The sequence below is a fragment of the Corvus kubaryi genome, unplaced genomic scaffold (genome assembly GCF_017639235.1).
Source record: "Corvus kubaryi isolate FWS band 111438036 unplaced genomic scaffold, C.kubaryi_AGA036_p1.0 37266, whole genome shotgun sequence".
Taxonomy (NCBI): domain Eukaryota; kingdom Metazoa; phylum Chordata; class Aves; order Passeriformes; family Corvidae; genus Corvus; species Corvus kubaryi.
Window position 1 is genome coordinate 1111523 of NW_024581081.1, and position 20427 is coordinate 1131949.

General features: G+C 37.6%; 1 protein-coding gene across 5 annotated transcripts in view; it reads left to right on the forward strand.

Moving 5' to 3' along the window:
* The window catches only part of MAP3K4 (mitogen-activated protein kinase kinase kinase 4), a 68193-nt gene that overhangs the window by 40454 nt on the left and 7312 nt on the right, over nt 1–20427 (forward strand). For 2 of the 5 annotated variants that reach the window (XM_042025055.1, XM_042025056.1), the window contains 11 exons: nt 205–338; nt 1919–1997; nt 4023–4101; nt 6311–6407; nt 7301–7417; nt 11122–11222; nt 12303–12383; nt 13660–13851; nt 14508–14578; nt 16749–16865; nt 18306–18465. In XM_042025055.1, the coding sequence (XP_041880989.1) occupies nt 205–338; nt 1919–1997; nt 4023–4101; nt 6311–6407; nt 7301–7417; nt 11122–11222; nt 12303–12383; nt 13660–13851; nt 14508–14578; nt 16749–16865; nt 18306–18465 (1228 nt within the window). The remainder of the gene's footprint in view (nt 1–204; nt 339–1918; nt 1998–4022; nt 4102–6310; nt 6408–7300; nt 7418–11121; nt 11223–12302; nt 12384–13659; nt 13852–14507; nt 14579–16748; nt 16866–18305; nt 18466–20427) is intronic. The other 3 variants (XM_042025051.1, XM_042025053.1, XM_042025054.1) reach the window with 3 other exon arrangements.

Here is a 20427-nt window from a genome sequence, read left to right on the forward strand (position 1 = left end):
TGCCTCTCACTGTAGCATATTTTGTATCATACTTTTCTTGATTAATTTTTTTTCTATAAATAGGCAACTGCTTGCATAAAATAATTTTGTCTAAGAATAGGATGTGACTGTCACCATACTGTAGAGTTTTGTTAGCCTGCAAATACTCCAGTGGATATTGTTCTTCTTATTAATATGTGAAAAGTAATCTTCAGTTTCTTACAGTACCATAAAGAAGTTGTTCGTCTGATGTCTGGAGAATTCAGGCAGAAAATTGGAGACAAATATATCAACTTTGCCAGAAAATGGATGAATTATGTGCTAACAAAATGTGAGAGTGGCCGAGGCACTCGACCCAGGTAACAGCCAACTTGTTACTGCCATGGTAGTTTTTGGAAGAGCTGAAGGGTTGGGCTCAAAAAATTGGAGTAAATGAAGTGGCATCTGGGTGGCAGCCAGTCACTAGGGTGTTCCTTGGACCTCAATTTTGGGGCCAGTTTTTTCAGTGTTTTTTATCAATGACCTGGATATAGGAGTTGTGTACATACTAAATGAGTTTGCCATACTAAATTAGGAGCAGATATTGATTCACTCAAGGGCACAGAGACCATACAGAGAGAACTTAATAGATTATGAGTGCTGGACAATAACCAACCTTATGAAATCTAACAAGGGCAAATACCAGATTTTGCGCGTGGGGTACTGTAACTCTGGGTATACATATAGATCAGAGGCTGAGAGGTTGGAGTGCAGACATTCAGAAAGGGACCTCAGGGTTCTTGTTGATTGTAAGCTTTGAGTCAGTGATGTGCCCAGGTAGTGGAAAGGGCCAACTGTATCCCAGGGTGCCTTAGGCACAATAGATCTGACCAGTTGGAAGGAGTGATTGTACCACCGTGTTTAGCATGGGTGCAGCCTCAACCTTGAGTACTGTGTGCACTTTTGGGCTCCACAATCTAAGAAGGACATAAAAATATTGCAGTATGTCTAAAGAAGGGCAGTGTAGATGGTGACAGGACTAAAGGACAAGATGTAATGGGGAGTAATTAAGGATACTAGCTTTGCTCAGCTTAGGGAAGAGAATGAGTTGCTATCTGCAGCTTCTTCATGTCTTCTCTCTGGTGACAGGACAAGAGGAGATGGCTTAAAGCTGCATTTGGAGAGGTTGAGATTGGGTATTAGGAAAAAATTTCTGAGAGGTGATCAAGCACTGGAACAAGCTCCCCAGGAAAATGGTCATGGCCCCAGGCCTGTTGGTGTTCAAGAACCATTTGGACTGTGCTCTTAACTTCTGTGTTGCCCTGTGTGGAGTCAGAAGTTCAGTTCTGATGATCCGTGTGTGCCTCTTCCAGCTCAGGATATCCTATGATTCTGTTTGTATTTTGTAGGTTGCAGCTGCTAGTTCTAGTAGGTCAAAGAGGAAGCAGTGGGGGACAGCAAGTGGCTGAAGACACAACTCACTCCAACCAAGTTACTTACTTGTTTTACTTCACTAGTCTAGGCCATGAAACCACTGATGCCCAGTCATTACTAATCAGATAGTCGTGAAATCTTTAGTATCTTTTCAGTCTTGTTTCATAAAGGAGACTTCAGGCAGGGAACGCAGTGGTTTGGCTTGTTGCTCTGAAACATACTATGGTTGTGTTGATGATGCTGTTCTGAAGATAGCACATATATGGGTTTAGATACATAGCATGGCCTGCTCACCTTATTTGGCATTGTCCTTGCTAAAATCAGTCTTTATCTGAATATGACTGGATACAAGGTAAAATTTTTATGGTTTATGTATTGGTCTGTTTTCTTACAAAGATTTTATCATATTTTCCAGAGGAAAAATTATTAACTATTATCTACTGTTCTTGGATGTGGTTGAAACTCTTCATGATGGCTTTAGCCAAAGAGCATTTCATTTTCTGTCTTTTCTTTTTCTTTTACATAGATGGGCAACTCAAGGTTTTGATTTTCTTCAAGCCATTGAGCCAGCATTTATTTCAGCTCTCCCAGAAGATGACTTCTTGGTATGAATACATTATTGTGCGGGTGTTTATTTGTAAATGCTTGTGAAGCTACTAGTATATGTTTTCAGGGATACTTTTTATAAAGCAACATCTGGACACAGATGCAGTTCTGAAACAATTGCTGTTGTATATCACTGTTGAAGCTGCTATCTCTTCTGTTTGTTAGATTCTGAAGAGAGTAGGTTTGTGACCATTGCCAGTAGTAGTTTCAAGTTGCTGGTACTGTTTTGGGAGGCCACCTCCCTTTGTGTCTTGGAAAGTTGACAGCAGCTTTCTATAGAGATTAATAGTTGTCATAATGAATTCCTAAATGTAAGCTTCTGAGGCGTAACTAACACCCAAATTCATCTGTGGATATGAATACAGAATCACAACTGTTTAAAGATTTTTATTTTCAAATTGTTCCAACATGAAACAGACTTTCAGGCATCTTTCTTCTGTTTTTATTGTGGAAAAAAAAGAGTAGACTAAAGCTGGTTTTTTTGTGTGCTCAGTCTTCCTCCTTTTCCTGTGAAAATAAAATTCTGAGAATTTATTTCTCTGATCTTGGTACAATAAAACAGAGAAGTAAAAGCACAGTTGCCACAAAATAGCAGAATGTGAGTGTCAACACCTCTTGATTTTTACTAATTTCAAGATGTGTTATGAAATGCCACATGAATCTTGCATAATACAGAAATGATACGGTTTAGTCTTTTTCACACTTGTGTTTTTATCAGGAGCTCTCTAGTAAGTTACGTGTTAGTCCTGCATTTGTGTTGCTGCGAAAGGGTTGACTGCCTTAATGACAGAGTTAAGCTGGTAATTTGGAATACTCTGATACTTTAGCTTAAGGAAGCAGCCCCTCAAATTCTTCTGCTTTGACACAGTTTCTAAAACAGACTTTGAACAAGTAAAGGAGAGAGAAACGAGGGGAGCGCAAAACTGTAGCTGCATTTTTGAACTTTTTTCTTTCTTAAATGGGATTTCAGTTTTGGAGATCATCACTTGAAGCAACTTTGATTAATCTGTATAGCACAGGTCACAGTATTTTACCTGGAAAGGGCAGTGTCAATCCTGATCTCTTAGATACTACATCATGTCATGGAATAATGACGGTCTAGATTTAGAGCTCTACATTTCAAGATGAAATTCTAGCTCAGTCTGCATTGGTAAAATATGCCAGTCTCAAGCTCAACACTTAGTTTTATAATTTTGTTTTTTCTTAGTCCTTGAATTTCCTGGTCTTCACTAAGTTTTTGAATTTCTGGAAGATATTGGCTACTCTGAGTGACTGGCATATAGAAATGACCTTCACAGCAGCTCTACTAAAGAATATAATTTTACTACTTTGTGAAGATATATTATATCCCTGGTGTTCTGACAAGTAAATTGAACCAGAGGAAGATTTAATAACTTGTCCAGGGTTACATACACAGTGAATAGTACACCTAATAATTGAGCTCAGATTGCCTGAGGCCCAGTTCAGTGATTTTAACTATTAAAATCCCTTGCATGAAAGTTTTGTTAGCTTCATGGGTAGATGAGAAAAGTGTATTTCTTCTAATATGCAGGGCTTCATATTTTTTGTTACACAGATCTTCATCTTGCCATTCAGACCATCATATTCTCACCCAATTTTTTTAGGTGTTTCTTCTTGGGATGTGAAGGGGGAGGGCAGAGAAGGTTGTTACAGCTTTTTCCAGGAAGCTTGATTTTAATTTTATTAACAGTGAACATTAAGTTCCGCTACCTTTATATTTTGAAATGTTCTTTATGATATATCACTGTTCAGTTGTAACAGTTATGTGATTTTGACAAGGACAAAAGGCAAGACAAAACTAAGACTTCCTAGCTTTAAAAAAATCGATTAGGTCAAAACACTAATGTGGATCCAGAAGTTTAATATAATAGGTAGAATATAGGGGTGCTTATCTGACAGATTACATACTTGAATAATGTAATTTTGTTACTGTGAGCTTTATTGTGTGACCATCAACCTTCTTGTAACAAAACATCACAACTTTTTATGTTTGTCTTTTCTAGAGTTTACAGGCTTTGATGAATGAATGCATTGGCCATGTTATTGGAAAACCTCACAGTCCTGTTACAGGTTTGTACCTTGGTAAGGCAGAAGTTACTGGCATTTGTTCTGGAGCTTTGCTGCTGCTGTTACAGAATTTTGGTTGTAAAGTACTTTTAAAGTGCAAGAAATACCAATAAAAGCATTTTCAATCTTTTTGTGATTGTTGATGTGAAGCCATTATTGCCTGATAAAGTGTAAATTACCTGGTGGTTTTACTCAAGAAATTTCAAAGCTTTACAGATGCTTTCCTCTGATTTTGTCCTTCCTGCGAAGTCTTGCAAATCTTCTAGGAAAGGGCCATGTTGGGTAAAGAAATGATTTTAACATTAAGAAGGCAGTTACAGCTCCCTCTCCCAAACTTTCATTGTGGCACTGCAGTTATTTACACTTTGGCACTGCAGATGTTTATGCTTCTAATGGACTTTATATTATCAAGGACACACAGTTTATACATGGGGGCTGTGCAAAATAGTTCTGTAATATAAAATACAGCATAGTGTAAAATACATTTTAATAGATATAAATGTTGATATCATTAGCGTGAAATCAACATATTTGATTGCGTATCTCGAGAAAATAATGTTTTGTCAGCAGTACATCCCTTTTACCCATTTCTTTCTCAGCACTGTTTCTCTCTTCCTCTTCTCAACTCCATTGACTAGTTTACTTTCCAAAATACTTTGTCATCTTTTTTATCTTGTTCCTGGTGTCCACTTCCTGGGCAGGCTTGATGATAGAAGACGTAAGGGGAGAGTAATCCGCCCCCAGCAAGAGGAGGTTTTCCAGTTTTTCAGGAAAGCTTGTTTTGATATAATTTTGATGAGAAAGTGTAATAGCTGGCAAACCTTTTGCAGTGAAAGTCAGTCCAATCCTTTGGAAAGAAGCATAGTGTAAAATCAAATTTAGCCAAATTCTTTACGGTGATGTAAAACCTGTACATTCACTTGTAGTACTGTTGTTCAGAGGGAGGCCTGTTTTAGGTGAATCACCAGTGTGATGCTGCCAAATTACTGATACTCATATAAACGCTATTGCAGACGCAGCAGATCAGACAAACTAAATTGCTCGACAGCTTTTGTCTCAGGGGCATGGGGAGGGGATGACACAGATCAATGCTGCAGTCTTGAACAGCAGTCTGAAACTTTAATACACGTGAAATTTAACATAAACTGTATCCTGGCTACAGATCTTGCAGATACCCATTCCTGTCTCCTGCTTAGGAGAAAAATTAGACTTCCCAGTTACATTTGCATACCACTTTGAAGGACTTAAACCCACTGTGGTCTTTACCCCTTTTCCCAAAGCTAACGATCCAGCTTTGTTCATGCTGCTGCCTCTAAACACGTATCTGTGTATCTCCTGGTGTTTTATCCTGTCTTTTTGCTTTGTGAAACAGCCTGTGTCTTCCTTCCTTGGAAGGATCTGCCTTTGGGTGTCCTGCTAGCGTATTCGCCAGTTACAGCAGGACAACCAACACCTGGCCCTGCTGGCATCTTTTGCTTGCCCTCGTAGTGCAAACAAGGCAGAAACTGAGCTCACTGAGAGGAACCTAGCCTGGCAGAAAGTGCTGACTAATGGTTTGGTGGGCAACCAGCTGTCTGGAGATGTGACTGCCACAGTATTTTTCTTACTAATTAAGGATGAGTTGAGGGCAGACGGTGCACACTGCTCTTGGAGGCACTGAATTAGGCATAAAGACGGTGACTACTCATTTAGGTTTTGCCCTGTCCATTTGTACCACTTCCTTGGGGCAGACTGTCATGGGGGGCATTAGTATGGGTAAAACTGTCATATGTGGGTTTTATCCACAGCTTAATTTGCTTTCCATTATTGTCTGAGAAAGCTCAGTTCTTATGCAAAGGAAACACAATAATGCTGTTTGGTTTTCTAATTATTATTTGGTTTGTTAATGTTTGTTTTTGCAATAAGATAAATTAATTTGTGAAGTAGAAATAATGAAGTAGTTTTTATGAAGTGCGTACACATTTTCTAATTGCTCGTTTTTAACTATCTGGAGATTTTCATTATTTTATGGATGAGTTAAATAATACAATAATATGAAAAGTGTTAATATACATGATTTATTTAAAGTTGAAATAATTTGTATTTTTCCTAAAGGGTAAGAAAATACATGCCAGTTCACACTTAACTCTGTAAATAGGAATTTGTTTTAATTCTGTGTCTTGAAATGGCCCTAACAGAGTTTTTCTGACATCTGAGTACATGTGATCTGTTTTTATGTTTGCAGCTGTTCATCGAAACAGTCCCCGTCCTGTAAAAGTGCCTCGGTGCCATAGTGATCCACCAAATCCTCATCTCATCATCCCCACGCCTGAAGGCTTCAGGTATTTAGTATTAATACGGCATTTTAAACTGTTTTATCCTCTCCTGGCTATGCTGAATGTCAGTAATTGGAGCACCTTTTCTTTCCCGTTGAGGGCAAAGCAACTAGGAAAAATTAGCATGTAAGTGATGCAGATTTTATTGATGTGCTTTTAAGGACAATACAAGTTTCCTATTCTTGCTGCTTGCCCACCCCCCTTTCTGTTGGTGCATGCGTTCTCACTTTGAACTCATTCTTTATCCCCTTTATCTTTCCTGAAACCAGTGTTTCAATGTAAAAAGCTTTAATTCAGTGAAAACTGCTCATTAACAAGACTTTTATTTCCTTCCCCACTTTGAATGCCTGCCTAAGTTCCTGTGGCAGTGCTTTCTGTAGTTTATATACCTGGAACTTAAAAATGTAGCATTCTGAAATATGGTGGCATTTCTGCGTCATTACCAACCTGCTGTGAATAAGTCTAAAACAGTGGATCTTTCCTCCTGCCTTCGAAAGAGTTGACATGAGAATTAATGCAAAAATAGTTTAAAAAGAGTTCAAAATAAACATCACCATGCATAATTTTACACAGAGGGCCCTATTTTTCAAGAATGTGACAGCAGTGAGAAACTCTACAGTTGACATTTTTTTTCAGAAGTCACTTAGCTGTTGGCAGAAACTAATGCTATTCTAAAGATTTGAAAATTTTTATTTTGAGGATTATTATTGCTGTACACACTGGCAACCCACAAAGCTTCTGAGACCCAGAGTTATTCCACATAAAAATCTTTATGTAATTGAAAAACTTCTAAAATCAGGCATCATTATACACGCTTCAATATTTTGTTTCTAAAACAAACTTTCAACTCCATACATTTTTTTCTTAACTGTTTCCTGAAGTTTTTCTTCTTGCCACAGCACGCGGAGTGTCCCTTGCGATGCGCGGAGCCATGGCAGTGTTGCTGTCAGTCGCCCCGCTCCCGTTGGGAGCGACTCAGGCCAGCCCAAATCTCTCAGCAGTGCAAATGAGACCAGGTAGCTCCGCTCCGTGACGTAGCAGACTCATCCTACCTACATCACCCACATAACTGTTTCCACATACATCCTAATAGATCGTTTGCACCGTGCTCTTCCCTCCCATCATGTCTTCCACTGGCTCCTTCATTCATGTTCGACTCGAGCAAAATCATGTGTCTTAGAAATTGATGATGAGGCCACTTTCAGATTCAAAATGCCTGAACAATGTGGTAGTTAAAGCATGCAGTTCTAACGTAGATTACACATTTGCTCATTAAAATGTCCATGAAATGAACATATGCCAGTCAGCTCATTGGTATAGCTTTAGTAAATAATCAGTACTGGTAACTAACACTTAGAATCATAGAATCACTTTCACCAAGATAACTGTAAGATACAACTAAGCACAAGGATTTTCATTTTTTTCATGTTAGTGAACAGTTTTGGTATTGTTTTTGTCCATCATAAATGTTTTGAAATACTATATAGTGGCAACTGCAAAATTAAACACATGAGATTTTTAAAAAAATTATTTCTTGCTACACCTTTGGCTTCTTAGGGTGGTGCAGAATAAACTTAATACAAAAGAAACTATTCTTGTATTAGGATATGTAACAGAAACCACTCCTGTATCATCACAAGTGACATTTCTTTTTTTTTTTTGGCAGACCTATGTTAGTATCTTTTTTGTTTTTTGACCTTTGATTTGGCTGTTGTAATTTTAGGCTGTTGGTATTTCTTCTTCCCATATTACAGTCAGACCGCTGACGTGTCTCCCAATTTTATTTTACCTTTTTTTTTCCCCTGCACCCCAGACTGCGAAAAGCCTACTCTTAACACAGTGGTGTTACCTTATGGTTTAAAAATAGCTTTTTGGATTCTTATTTCTACTGCAGAGTACTGAAAGTTCTCTGGGACAGAAATTCATATGAACGGATACACATATCCGACTATATCACACAGCTGGTAGAGAAAAAAAAGAGGTGGTGAAGGAACAACAGATTGATGGTGACCAAAGTGAAATTGATATGACTTGATTATGAATTGTTTTGTAATAAATTATTTTCAACTGTGAGCCAGCAAACCATCATAGTTTGATGTGTTATCAGATGCATAGCAGAAGCATGCATTAAGCTGTTAAGAGGGAAGTAAATTGCCACTTTTCATATGCAATCTTTTCTGCAAGTTTTTTCAGTTTCTTTTTATTACAAAATGTGATTTGCACCTTTTACAGTAGCCTCCAGCTGTATAGCTTATGAATCTAGGCCTTTTTTGGTTGAAAATACATCTTGAAATTGTTGTCATTCAAACACAGACATTATTTATCCTTCTTGCCTCTGTTTTAAGCCCCCTCATGAAAAAGACAGAGTAGGCAGTAGTCTGCAGCATTTGAATAGCCCTTTCAAGAAGTAACATTCTAGAGAATTTTCACTGAGAGGTTCTGGTAGCTTTATAAGCTGACAGTGGGGTGGATAATTAGTGTTTTTTGAAGACTTGTGTTTTTCTTAGAGTTCTCTTCTTTTATTTTTCTGATGGTTGTTCATAAAATATCCCATTATCTTGGTTTTTCTTATGCACTGTCTGGATTTTTAAGTAGCATTTAATACCTTGTATGAGCTAGGAATAATTTGAAGAAAAAATTTATGAAAGCAGAGACAGAGTTCTGTAGGCTGCTGGGTTTTTTTAGGGGTTTTGTTTATTGAGGAAGGCAAAATGTAATATATTTCTACAATTTTCTTTTTTTTTTGTTCTACTGTAGTTAAAAGAAAGTTGCAAACTTTGATGAATTGCAGTCTTAATTATGAATTTCTTTTATTTGTGCTCCAAAAGAGAAATGGAGTCTTTTGGATCGATGAAGTGTTTTGTGGTTTTGCAAAGTGTGGAGTCCAGTGCTGGAATAGCACAAAGACAGAAACTTTGTATGGAAAAGTTGAAAGTAGGAACTTTGTAAATCAATTGTACTAGGCAGTGCATAGTGTACAAATGCCACCATAGTTCTAGTGAAGTTTTTCTTAACAACAACAACAACAACCAAAAGAAAAATAGTCAATATAATATAAAAATTCAAAGCACCAGTACCTGACTGTTTACATTGAGCTTTCTGATATTTATACATTTACACTAGGTTCACACTAATAACTTACATAGATGTTCAATTTATGAGCTAACTGAGTTATTATTCATCATTTTATTATTTATCTAGGGCTGGAGCCAAAAATTATCAAGCATTCTTGTCTTTTACTGTAATTTTTGCCTAATAATGTGCATACCGACAGTAAAAGGTGTGGGTGCCTGAGATGGGCCTGAAATGGGGTTTAGGCACCTGCATTCAAAGCTGTGATGCTTAGGGTCCTCTGTTCAGTTGCTGCCTCATTTTAGAGGTGGTGTAGCTTTGCTTGGTTTTAAGCATTTTGTACATCAGGAATTGTTGCTCTGTATATGCTGAGAGCCACCTTCGCCTTCTTGCTCATTAAAACTTCGACTTCCTGAAGAATAATGGGGATTTGCACTAGTTTACTTTCAGTTCCTGCTCAAACTTACAAAATCTAGTGGGGAAGTAGAAGGAAGTGCAAAGCAAACATCATATGGAGAACATTTGCAAGGGAATAGGTTGTTTTCAGTTTTGGCTTCTGTTCTCAAGGTCGTTGTTTTTGTTCTTTTTTTCTTTTTTTTTTTTTTTTTTAACTCTTCTTAGGTAATAATCAGATGCAATTTGGCAACAACTTAAGGACTGTAGGGTAGTCCTCTCATGGGTGTGCATACACCTTGTGAGGCCAGTTATCTTTCATCTTTTTGTAGTTGTTAGCTTTCAGTGAAGGATTTAACAATGTTGCCCACTTTTCAGTAATGTTTAGCTCATACCTCTAAAGCATTATGTTTAAGGAGACATCAGTCACAATTCTTCCCCATCAGACTTTAAAAATTGAAAGGGAGCCTTGTCCAAAAGGGAGTTAATGGTAGAAAGACTTCCACAAGGAATTTATGTCTCTAAAACAGAAGTGGACTAATTGTTGTCTAGGGCTGGAGGAAGGTGCCTGAAGACCTAACAATTTAAGTCTTGTTTCTCTTAGTATTTTTTTCCTTTCTCTCCAGCCTTCTTATTCATCTGGCTCTTACTCTGAGGCATCTGATTCCAGTCTGTGCTGTCTGGACAAACTGGGGCCTCCAAGCGATCAGGCTGCTGTCATTTAACAGAGTCCTTCCTGTCAACCAGCTTGTGTTTCTTCCCACTGGTTCTGGCTTAATGACTATGGACTATGACTGCATTTGCAGTGCACTAGGCACATATGAATTCAGTTACTATCTTTCATCTGATGATGTGGCTCACATTATCACCCAGCTGAATCACTTCTGATTGTATATCCAACTCTGGCACAAGCTGTATCCTGCAGCAGCTGTCTTAGTAGTAGGTTACAAGTCATGAAAATGGATTCTGTTGCTATGGGCAAGAAACAGTTTGAAGTAGTTTATGCTTTGGAAGCTTAGGTCTTTTTCATAGAGCAGCATAACTAAAATCATATAAAAAGTCTTCATTTTGGGGGCAAAATAGCATAGAGAGGGTTTTCTGTTTACCTTTCAGCATCAGTTTTTCTTTCATGTTGCTTTCATGGTTCGTATCCTAGGCCTCAGAGGTTCTGTCTCTTAAAAATTGCAGTTAAATTAGCATTGCACTAAATAAATACTAATGACAAGTTAATTAGTATGATGGCTCTTTTTAACAGGGGTTCCAGTGTCCCTGAAAATGATCGACTTGCTTCAATAGCAGCTGAATTGCAGTTCAGATCCCTTAGTCGTCACTCCAGTCCCACTGAAGAGCGAGAAGGTGATTGTCACAGTAACAAATTGTGACCTAGATGTGCAGATGCTTTATGTCATTAACATATTTCTCTCTGTTCCCAGTTCTTACCCTTTCCAAAAATTTTTTTCACCTCATCTCATTCCGAAATCTTAGATTTTTAATGTGTAGGCTTATATGGTCAGAGTAAGCCCTTCTGTTTTCAGACATACCCACTATTCTCTTGCCATTCATATTGTTTCTGAATTATATCTGAAGGGATTTCCTGGTGCTGTTCTAAGTTCTAGTGTTCAAAATGAAACTAGTAATACGATTTCTGAATTATATACCCCATTTGATAGCAAATTTCAAAACACTGTTAATGAGGTATGAATTGGATCCATCAGGACAGTGAAGTGTTTTCTGTCCAGTTCTTTATCCCTGCAGTATTCATATTACAAATACTTGCTGTTATTTGAATCCTGGAAGAAGGGACAGGATGTGTCACTTGATGTCCTGATCAGGGCTTCTCCTTCAGGTTTCCCCAGCCCCTGTACATGTGGTATTTATTGCAACAAATACCTTGAAAGATTGATTGTGAAAATTAAAATGAAGTACAAAATCTGAAGCAAAATAGAATTGATATTGTGGTCATCCACACTGGATTTCATAGAGAGAAATGCCTTAAAAAGGTGTGGGAGATTTTTTTCATCTTTGTTAGTTTTTAAGCAAATGTTGAAAACATTGTCTGCCTCATGCTTATTCAATTTTTTTTTTTTCTATCTGTATGAAAAGGAAGGTGGCTTGGGTTGGAATGCATACTAATCTTATTCTAAGGAACCTTAGAAAATTATTTTTCTACAGATATTTTGCATATTTGATTCTGAGTGGCCTGGCTTAAGGTGCTCCCCTCAGTTGTGGAAGGAGATCTCTGTTTCTATATAAATGAAATTCTTTTTTATAATTTGTTTTCTAAAGAGAAGTTGATTTTGATTTCAAGAGCATATTTTTGCTCTACATGTAGGGTGTATTAGTCCTATATGTAAGATCTTAGCTTCTGCTGAATATAGTGACATAATCCTTAATAAGAGATAAAGCTACTTTGTGCTCACACTATTATTTCTCTAGAGCCATTGTATCCAAAAGGAGATTCAAGTGGTTCATCCCGGCGGAGTTGGGAGCTCAGAACGTTAATCAACCAGACCAAAGGTATGTGTTTAGGGTCACTGTAATGTAATGTCTGTTAAATTGTACTGAAAGGTTGGATTTTATTGTGGATTGTGAAGAGGTTTTCACAGCTTTATACTTAGGACAAAAAATAAAGCCCTCATTGCAGGTATAGGATATTGCTAACAAAATCACAAGAAGATCTTTCCCCAAGGTGGGATTTTTCTTAATTTGGGTATCTAATAGTGTGTGATCCCACAGTTTCCTAAATTGAAGGCTATTGTTTCCTAAATTGAAGACTTCTTCTTCTCTGTCTTACTACTGATTTTCATGTAACCGAAAGTAACTTGATTACTTCGGACACTCCTATACTGTGCGGATTGATACATGAAGCTTGTCTGCACGTATTGTGGCAGGGTAGAGCCTCATAAAAAAATGAGAAAAACATTCTGTCACATTAGAAACTGGTCTCATTATGTGTCTTACACAGAACACAGGAGGAATTACAAATTCTCATTTTGAAATCTGGAAGTTGGAACATAAATACTGAAGGAATTTGAGTTTGTTTAAACTAAAAAAGAATGAGGGAAAACTTGAAAATTTCTAGAAGATTGCTGTAATGGGAACTGGTTTTACAGTCCACTGTGAATAAGACAAAGATTTTGTTTTGAAACTACAGCAAGGCATATTTAGTATAGAGGAAGTACTATTAATTATGGGTAGGGGAGTAGAATATATACTTTGGGAGTATCAGTATCTCTGTCCTTTGGAGACAGGAACAGGTTAGGCTACTGGTGCCAGCAGTGACAGGTGTATGATTTTTGTGCTTTACAAGGAGGGATGCACTAACACTGCCCTGAGATCTCTTTGGTCTCACTAGGATGCTGTTTCATGACAAGACTTGACAGCTGGAGTTTCTAATACCTCTAAATCTTTGAAATAACAGATGCCATGAGTCTTTGAAGAAACCTCTCATAATTCTGTAGAAAAAAACCTTACCTGTCCTTCTTTCCTTAGTGCTTTTATGACCCTGTTTCCACAATCAGAGGTTAGTTACAGGTCAAATGCAAACAAGTGTGTTGCATTTCATAAATGTGATTTCCTTGAATCAAGTAAAAGATGATTAGTAAAGTACCACTTCTCATTTTACTTTAGTTTCATATGTGATTGTTAAAATGTCTTATTCTTTTCCTACATCTTAATTAGACTCACAAAATAGTTTTCTTTTAATTCTGGTCACTTCATGTGTTACCAAAAGGTAACAAAATGTAACAGCGAATATTTCTCAATCAAGGAAATTGTTCATCACTCTTTTTAGATACGGCTTCCAAGCAAGCCCCGATGGAAGCTGTTCAAAAGTCTGTTCAGTTGTTTGAAGAAAGGAGATACAGAGAGATGAGAAGGAAGAACATCATTGGCCAAGTTTGTGACACACCGAAATCTTATGATAATGTCATGCACGTAGGTTTGAGAAAAGTGACTTTCAAGTGGCAGAGAGGAAACAAAATTGGTATGTTCTTTATACTTTTGTTTATCTAGCTAAATACCAAACTTAGTATTCGTGAAGGAAATCAAAGGCTCTCTTTAAAAATCTTGGGTCTCTGCATAGGTATTACCAGCTTTACTGAAATCAAAATGTTAAAATACAACATACTGTTGCAGCTAGGATTTTCTTAATGTAGCACTTCACTGAAGTTTTCATTGGTCAAATAACAGAAAACGAAGAGAAGGATTTGGTTAGGACAATTATGTAGGCATGATCTTGTGATATCTGCGTGTGCTTAACTTTATAAAATGTTTGAGTTCTACATTCGGAAGAACCAGAAATGGAAATGACTTCAAACTCTGGGATTTAGTTCACCAATCTTACTGTTTCCCCCATATGATCACTTTTTTACTCTGGTTTGGGATTTTGGGGGAAAACGTATGTTCTTGAGAAGTTTTCTTTCAGGTCAGCAGATAAATGTTTTTACTTTTATTCAGCTTGAATTCAGGACTATGAATGTAGCATTAAGTGTTACAGTTAAAAGCTACTTGGAGTTTTAAATTAAAAGAAAGGTAAAAAGCATTGGCAAGCTGCTTTCAGTGATGTTTCCTCATTGCAGTTGATGTACCTGTTGCTTGTTGAAGGTAGTGTACTGAATTTGCCTTACTCTAACTTTGCAGGTGAAGGCCAGTATGGGAAGGTCTATACCTGTATCAGTGTTGACACCGGAGAGCTGATGGCTATGAAGGAAGTGAGTACTGTGTCTACAAGAATCTCGGCTGCCCTTGTTTTTTTCTAAACCAAATGTGGGTGATGTAGCAGGCATTGAGGGTTTCTGCACACTGCTGCTAGCTAATGGGGAAAGGATGGGAAGACAAATTGTGTCTTCATGTAGCTACAGCTGCTGTTAGCACTTTTTCCTCCTCAAGTTGGTTTTCAGTTTATAAGTTTCAATTTAAATGTCTGTAAAATGGATGATTTTTTTTTTTTTTTTGGTAATCTCGTAGGGTGATTGTGAACTTAAATGAATTCTTGTTTAATATATGTGAGCTTCCATTAAGAGATCTTAAATGATTTTGAAAGATTATTGAAAACTGCACACAAATGTATATTTTACTTCATAGTGTTTTGTCTCACATTTTATTACTTTTCTGCTCATTCCTTAGAGTAAAGATAGGAAGTGTGATATCAGATGTTTTTCAGCTTCTCCCATAGTGTGAGCTAGGTTGAGTCACAAAATTGCTGACTAACTAGGTGGGTACAGAAATCTAGTTTTCAGGATAGGAGTAAGTGAAGCTGTGTAGGCGTAGAGATCTGTTTCCCCTACAACACCTTGTGGTTGTTTTTCTTTTAAATTATTGTTTAGTTTTAATGCATTTCCGCATCTTTAGACAACTGCAAGCATTATCTGTTCACAGCAGTTACTGTGGCAGCCGTTGGATGTTGCAGCAGCTACATTTTACGTGCCAGTTCTTACACACACAATACATCTGTGATCTCCAAGGTGTGGAAAAGCAAGACTGGGCTTGTGCTTAACTTCTTGTACCATACTCGTTCCCTGACTAATACCAACACTTGAAATTTGCTGTTGTTACATTTTTTCTCCTGATGAAATAAGATTTTTCCCCCCCTCCCATCAGTAGCACTCTGTGTCTGTAATTCAAAGTTGCTTTCTAGATGCAGGTGCTGTTTACAGATTAGCATGTGTGTGCTCTTTAGCAGAAGCTGAAGTAAGCTCATAAATAGATCCTGTTTGACAGATGTTTGTTTCACTAGGCTTGAATGCAAACTACTTGCAACTTCCAAATAAAAGGCCTTTCTGGATTTCTTTAAGAATGACTTGGGGGAAGATAGATTGATTTTTTTAAAAATTAGTTAAGAACACTGCATTCCCCTGCCCTTGCACCAAGATTTCTTCACACTGTGTTACCTCAACTACAGTGTCATTAAAATGACTTCAAATTATGGTGGTCAGGCTTACTACAAATACACAGTATTGCAACTATGCATTAGGGAATATGTAAAATACTTAAATATCATTGTCACCTTTTTTAATCTTCATGTATTTAATTTTACCACTGTTTGAATACAAACTGTATCCTGGAATTGTTACACAGAACATAACAATCATAACTTCCTAGCAACTGAAGGCAAAATATGTGCATTTATTTCTTTAGCAGTTGTCCTGCACTCAAATAATGAAGCTTCTACTTTCTAACAATATGATAAAAGTAGCATCTTCCATGACTTGCTATTCATCTTCCTTATCTTTGTGTGGTTAGCAGCTTTAAATCAGTTTTTCAGAACACCGATAATGTTTTTCCTCATTGAACAGTCCATCACAGCATATTGTAGGAGAAGTAATGAAAACCTGTTTCTTTCGTCAAAACCTTTGATTGTATTTGTTCCATGCCACACCTTTTCCTTGCAGCTGCCTTGTTCTCAGTGAAAAAACCCCTCAAAGAGATCCCTTAGACTCTCAGGTGATGAAGTACCTGGCAAATAGTCTTTGTTGAATGATAGCTCTCTCTGACATTGCTTTTAGATTATCTTGTATTGTGTCTGTCTACCACACTTAAGCTAGAAGGCAAGCACAAAAGAGATAGATATTTGTGGACACGTGTATATTTACACAGTTAAGTAACAGCATTTTGCTCTTACAAAGTTTATAAATCATCATAGTTGTAGGTAATTTTCCAGAAATAGCTTAATGTGCTTTATTTGTTTCAGTTTGGATGAAACAAACCATCAGAGGATGGAGAGGGGTATTCTGGAGCTTTGTGTGATGATGCTATTTAACAACAGCAACAACAATACAAAAAGAGCTTTTTGTTGTGTTTGAGTTCAGGATGGGTTGTTTGCTTTTTTTGTTCGTTATTAATTTGAAATATCAGCAAAATAATGACAAATCTTTCTTGCAGATAAGATTTCAACCTAATGATCACAAAACCATCAAAGAAACAGCAGATGAGCTGAAGATTTTTGAAGGCATCAAACACCCTAATCTGGTTCGTTATTTTGGTGTGGAGCTCCACAGGGTAAGAAAACATGAATTATTGGGGCTTTTTTTATAAGGCAAAGAGAAAATTTTAAGAAGCTTTGCATTATTGGAGGTTTTTACATGAGAACATTTTAGTTAATCTTGTCTGGTTATCTCTGTGAATAGCAGTGTGTCTTTTTTCCTCTGGATATTGAGGTCTCTGAAACATAATTTGGACTTTTTGGAACTGGTACATAAACAGAGAAGGCTTAAAATAAGTGAATAGAGTGAGTAATGCTGGAACTATTCTATGCTGCTACTCTGTTGAACTGGTCTAAAAGCAAGTTATATCATATATGGTATGGTAACTTCTGTATGTAGATGAAGACTAGACAGGCTAAAACCTGTCCCTGTTAGCAGCAAAGGTTGTACTTGTATCATGTTGATTCCTGGAAAAATTTTGTGCTGGCATTTAAATCTTGATGCCAGACAAGTATTGGAATTCAGCTAGCATCTCTTCAGAAGGAAAAAGCAAGTTTTCTTCCTTGAGCAGCAGAACTAATGAAATGTATTTTTCTATGGACTTGGATTCCAGAGTTGTGTGCTGAGATATCCAGCTTTCTATTACTCTCTGCTTCCCACAAGCTCTTCCCACTTGTGAGTCTCAAGTCCTGATGTCTTGCTGAAAAGTGCTGCTTGGATTTGACCGATTTGCTCAATATGGAATAAGTTGTTTGGTGACCCATTGCTGGTTTAGAAGGGGACATAGGCTGCTTTCTGCATTTCTCTACTTGGAGACACAAATTTGGGTGTCTGTGCCACTGGGTCATGGCTTTCTCGGACTAGTTTCTAAGAACTTTGTGTCTTTGCCATCTTTTTATATTAATTCAGTCTGGCTGAAATCAGCTGGGCTTGAAGACAGAGTGGGAGCAGAAACCTAATTTTTCCTTAAAGTGAGTTAGAGTTGGCATGGTTGTTCAAGCCACAGCAAAGAACAAAAAACTTGCCCATCCCAAGTTATCAACACATGATACTGCAGGAAGTGGCACAGAGAGAGGGGATAAAAAACAAGCCCAAACCATCATTTTGTGCCTTTTTTTCCCCTCCTCTAAATGAGCAAAAAATCTGTTTACATTTCTGTGTAATATGCCTGCAAGATCTCTGAAGTGTCTTTTGGTTGATGCCAAAGCACTGTATTTTTATACCACCAAGTAGTATCAGTTATGTATAAATGATGCAGATAGATAGGCATGTAGCAGAGCATTTCCTAGCTGTGCAATAGAATATGTTAGGTTGCAGCATGCTAGAGAGAATAGAGTTCTGAGGAGATGATTTATTAGATATTTTATGGTAAGTGATACTTTCATTAAGACATTACATGATACCTTTATTACTCGTTTCATGAACAATGAAGCATGTAAGGAAAACTATATCTTAATTCAGTGTTTAAAGTATAAAAAATGACACCCAATGAAATCTGGTTTGGTTTCCACAACAGGAAGAAATGTACATCTTCATGGAGTACTGTGATGAGGGCACTCTGGAGGAGGTATCAAAACTGGGCCTTCAGGAGCATGTCATTAGGCTCTACTCAAAGCAGATCACGATTGCTATCAATGTACTACATGAACATGGTATTGTTCATCGAGACATTAAAGGTAATGTTAACCAAAAAGGTCATGTTGTTGTTTCAGTGTGGTAGATGAGAGCAGGGGGAAGGATGGGGGGGATGTATTTGCATATTTAGTGTGCATTATCTATGCAGCCATTATTTGTATAAAGCCTTCCATTAACTTTTCAGTTTACAAGTTATTGGCTAGTTTCATGCTTTTTCTTTTAAGTGTAGATTGTAAAAAAACACTCACAATTGTCATTTCAAACTCATAAATTTTGCCCATGATTTATATAGTTTTTTTTAGAGGTTGTTAAGATTACTGGGGTTTTATCTAAACTCAATTATTAGTCCTTGCATTTTTAGTAATAATGTACTGAGTTATGTAATACTGTTTTCCTTCTTGTCTGTGCAAACAAGTGGTGTTTTCTGGAGCTGACAGGCAGTGTACAGTGCTAGAGTTGTGCATCAGAACTTTTCCTTGTGATTCCATTTTCCTGAAGAGTTTTAGATTTCGGATGAATGGCTGATTAAACTTAGTAACAAAACCATTGTTAAAAGAACTTATTTTAGGATATCCCTTTATCTAGTGTTTTTTTTCCATACATATATCTTCTCATGCCTGGCTGTCAGCATTTGCTTACATAATTAGCAGACTGAAACTACAGTAACCAAAGGGGGGTTGGGTTTGGCTTTTAAGATATCCAGTGTCAGTCCTCATTTCAGGTTCATTTTTCTTTTTCTGCGCCTTCCAACAACATCCTCCATGCCTGGTTATCTTGGTTTTGTTAGTCTGGCATATTTGGCTCACCGATGGCAGGAAACTTAGGTGAAGGTAGGGGAAGCAATGCTCACAATATGCCCTGTGAATGCTCATTTTGTGACAAGGCAGTGCAACCCAACGATGCTGGGTTTCTATGTCCCTCTTGCTCACAGGGTTTTGAATCACCGCAGCAGTGTAGGAGGTTCCCAGTTGCTCTTGGTCCTTTGGCCTCGTGCTTCTCATTTGGGAAAAGAACTATCTACGATCCAGAGGCCTTCCACCCAGGTAGGCCACTCTTGAGTCAGTTTTGGCTTTTTTTTTTCCTAGAAACACTTTCCCTCACTCCCATTCCCCAGCAATCTTACCTTTTCTGGTTCTCCTTCCTCACCAAAGGTTTCTCTCCAGTTGTGGATTTCCCTTTGTGTTTTTCACAGTTCTCTCCTTGCCCTTTTCTTGATCATTCCTTGTCCAGGTTCTGCTTAGCTGGATTATGCTCTCCTGGAAGCTCGTTGTGACCAAAATCCAAGGCTGGCTGACAGGGATTTCTTTTGTGCTGCTCAGTGTCATTGCTGATATCTGGATATGTTTCCAAATAGGTCTTCTGCTCTTCAGGGAAATGCATGGAGTGAGAAAAGCTGTTTAACAGAACTGTAACATTGTGTTATCTGAGGGCATTTCTGTCACAACAGGTTCCTTACATCAAATGTTGGGGTGTTTCTTGAGAGTAACAGAAGGTCACTGCAGGCACATCTGTGTATAGACCTTCCTGAAACTCCATGGCAGAATATAAAGACAGACCACAGAGGTTATATTTATAAAGGTTACCTGATGCATTGCATTCACTGCAATTTTGCTCATTGACTTCTTTTATGCTAACATTGCATCCCTAAGTTTTCAGGCTAACAGCAGTAAAGAACACTCTAATTTTAATTTTATCTCTCATGTAGATTGGTACTCTTATTTTTCTGATAGGGAAAAATGACATTCAGACTGTTAAAACTGCTTTCCTATGAAAACCTCGCTGTCAGATCATACTAGATCTCTCAGGGCCAGTTTGCTGAACATCACTGTGGATCTATTTCTTTTACCAGCAGATAAGCAAATCTTATAACGATTGTTTATCTGTATCCTGGAAGACACCTGTACTCGGTGTCTTCAAGTACCTTGTGCCCAAAAATAAACTTTTGGTTAACAGTGTTCCCTTGTCCCACTGTTGTCTTTCAGATGCTATTATGGCATCCAGCT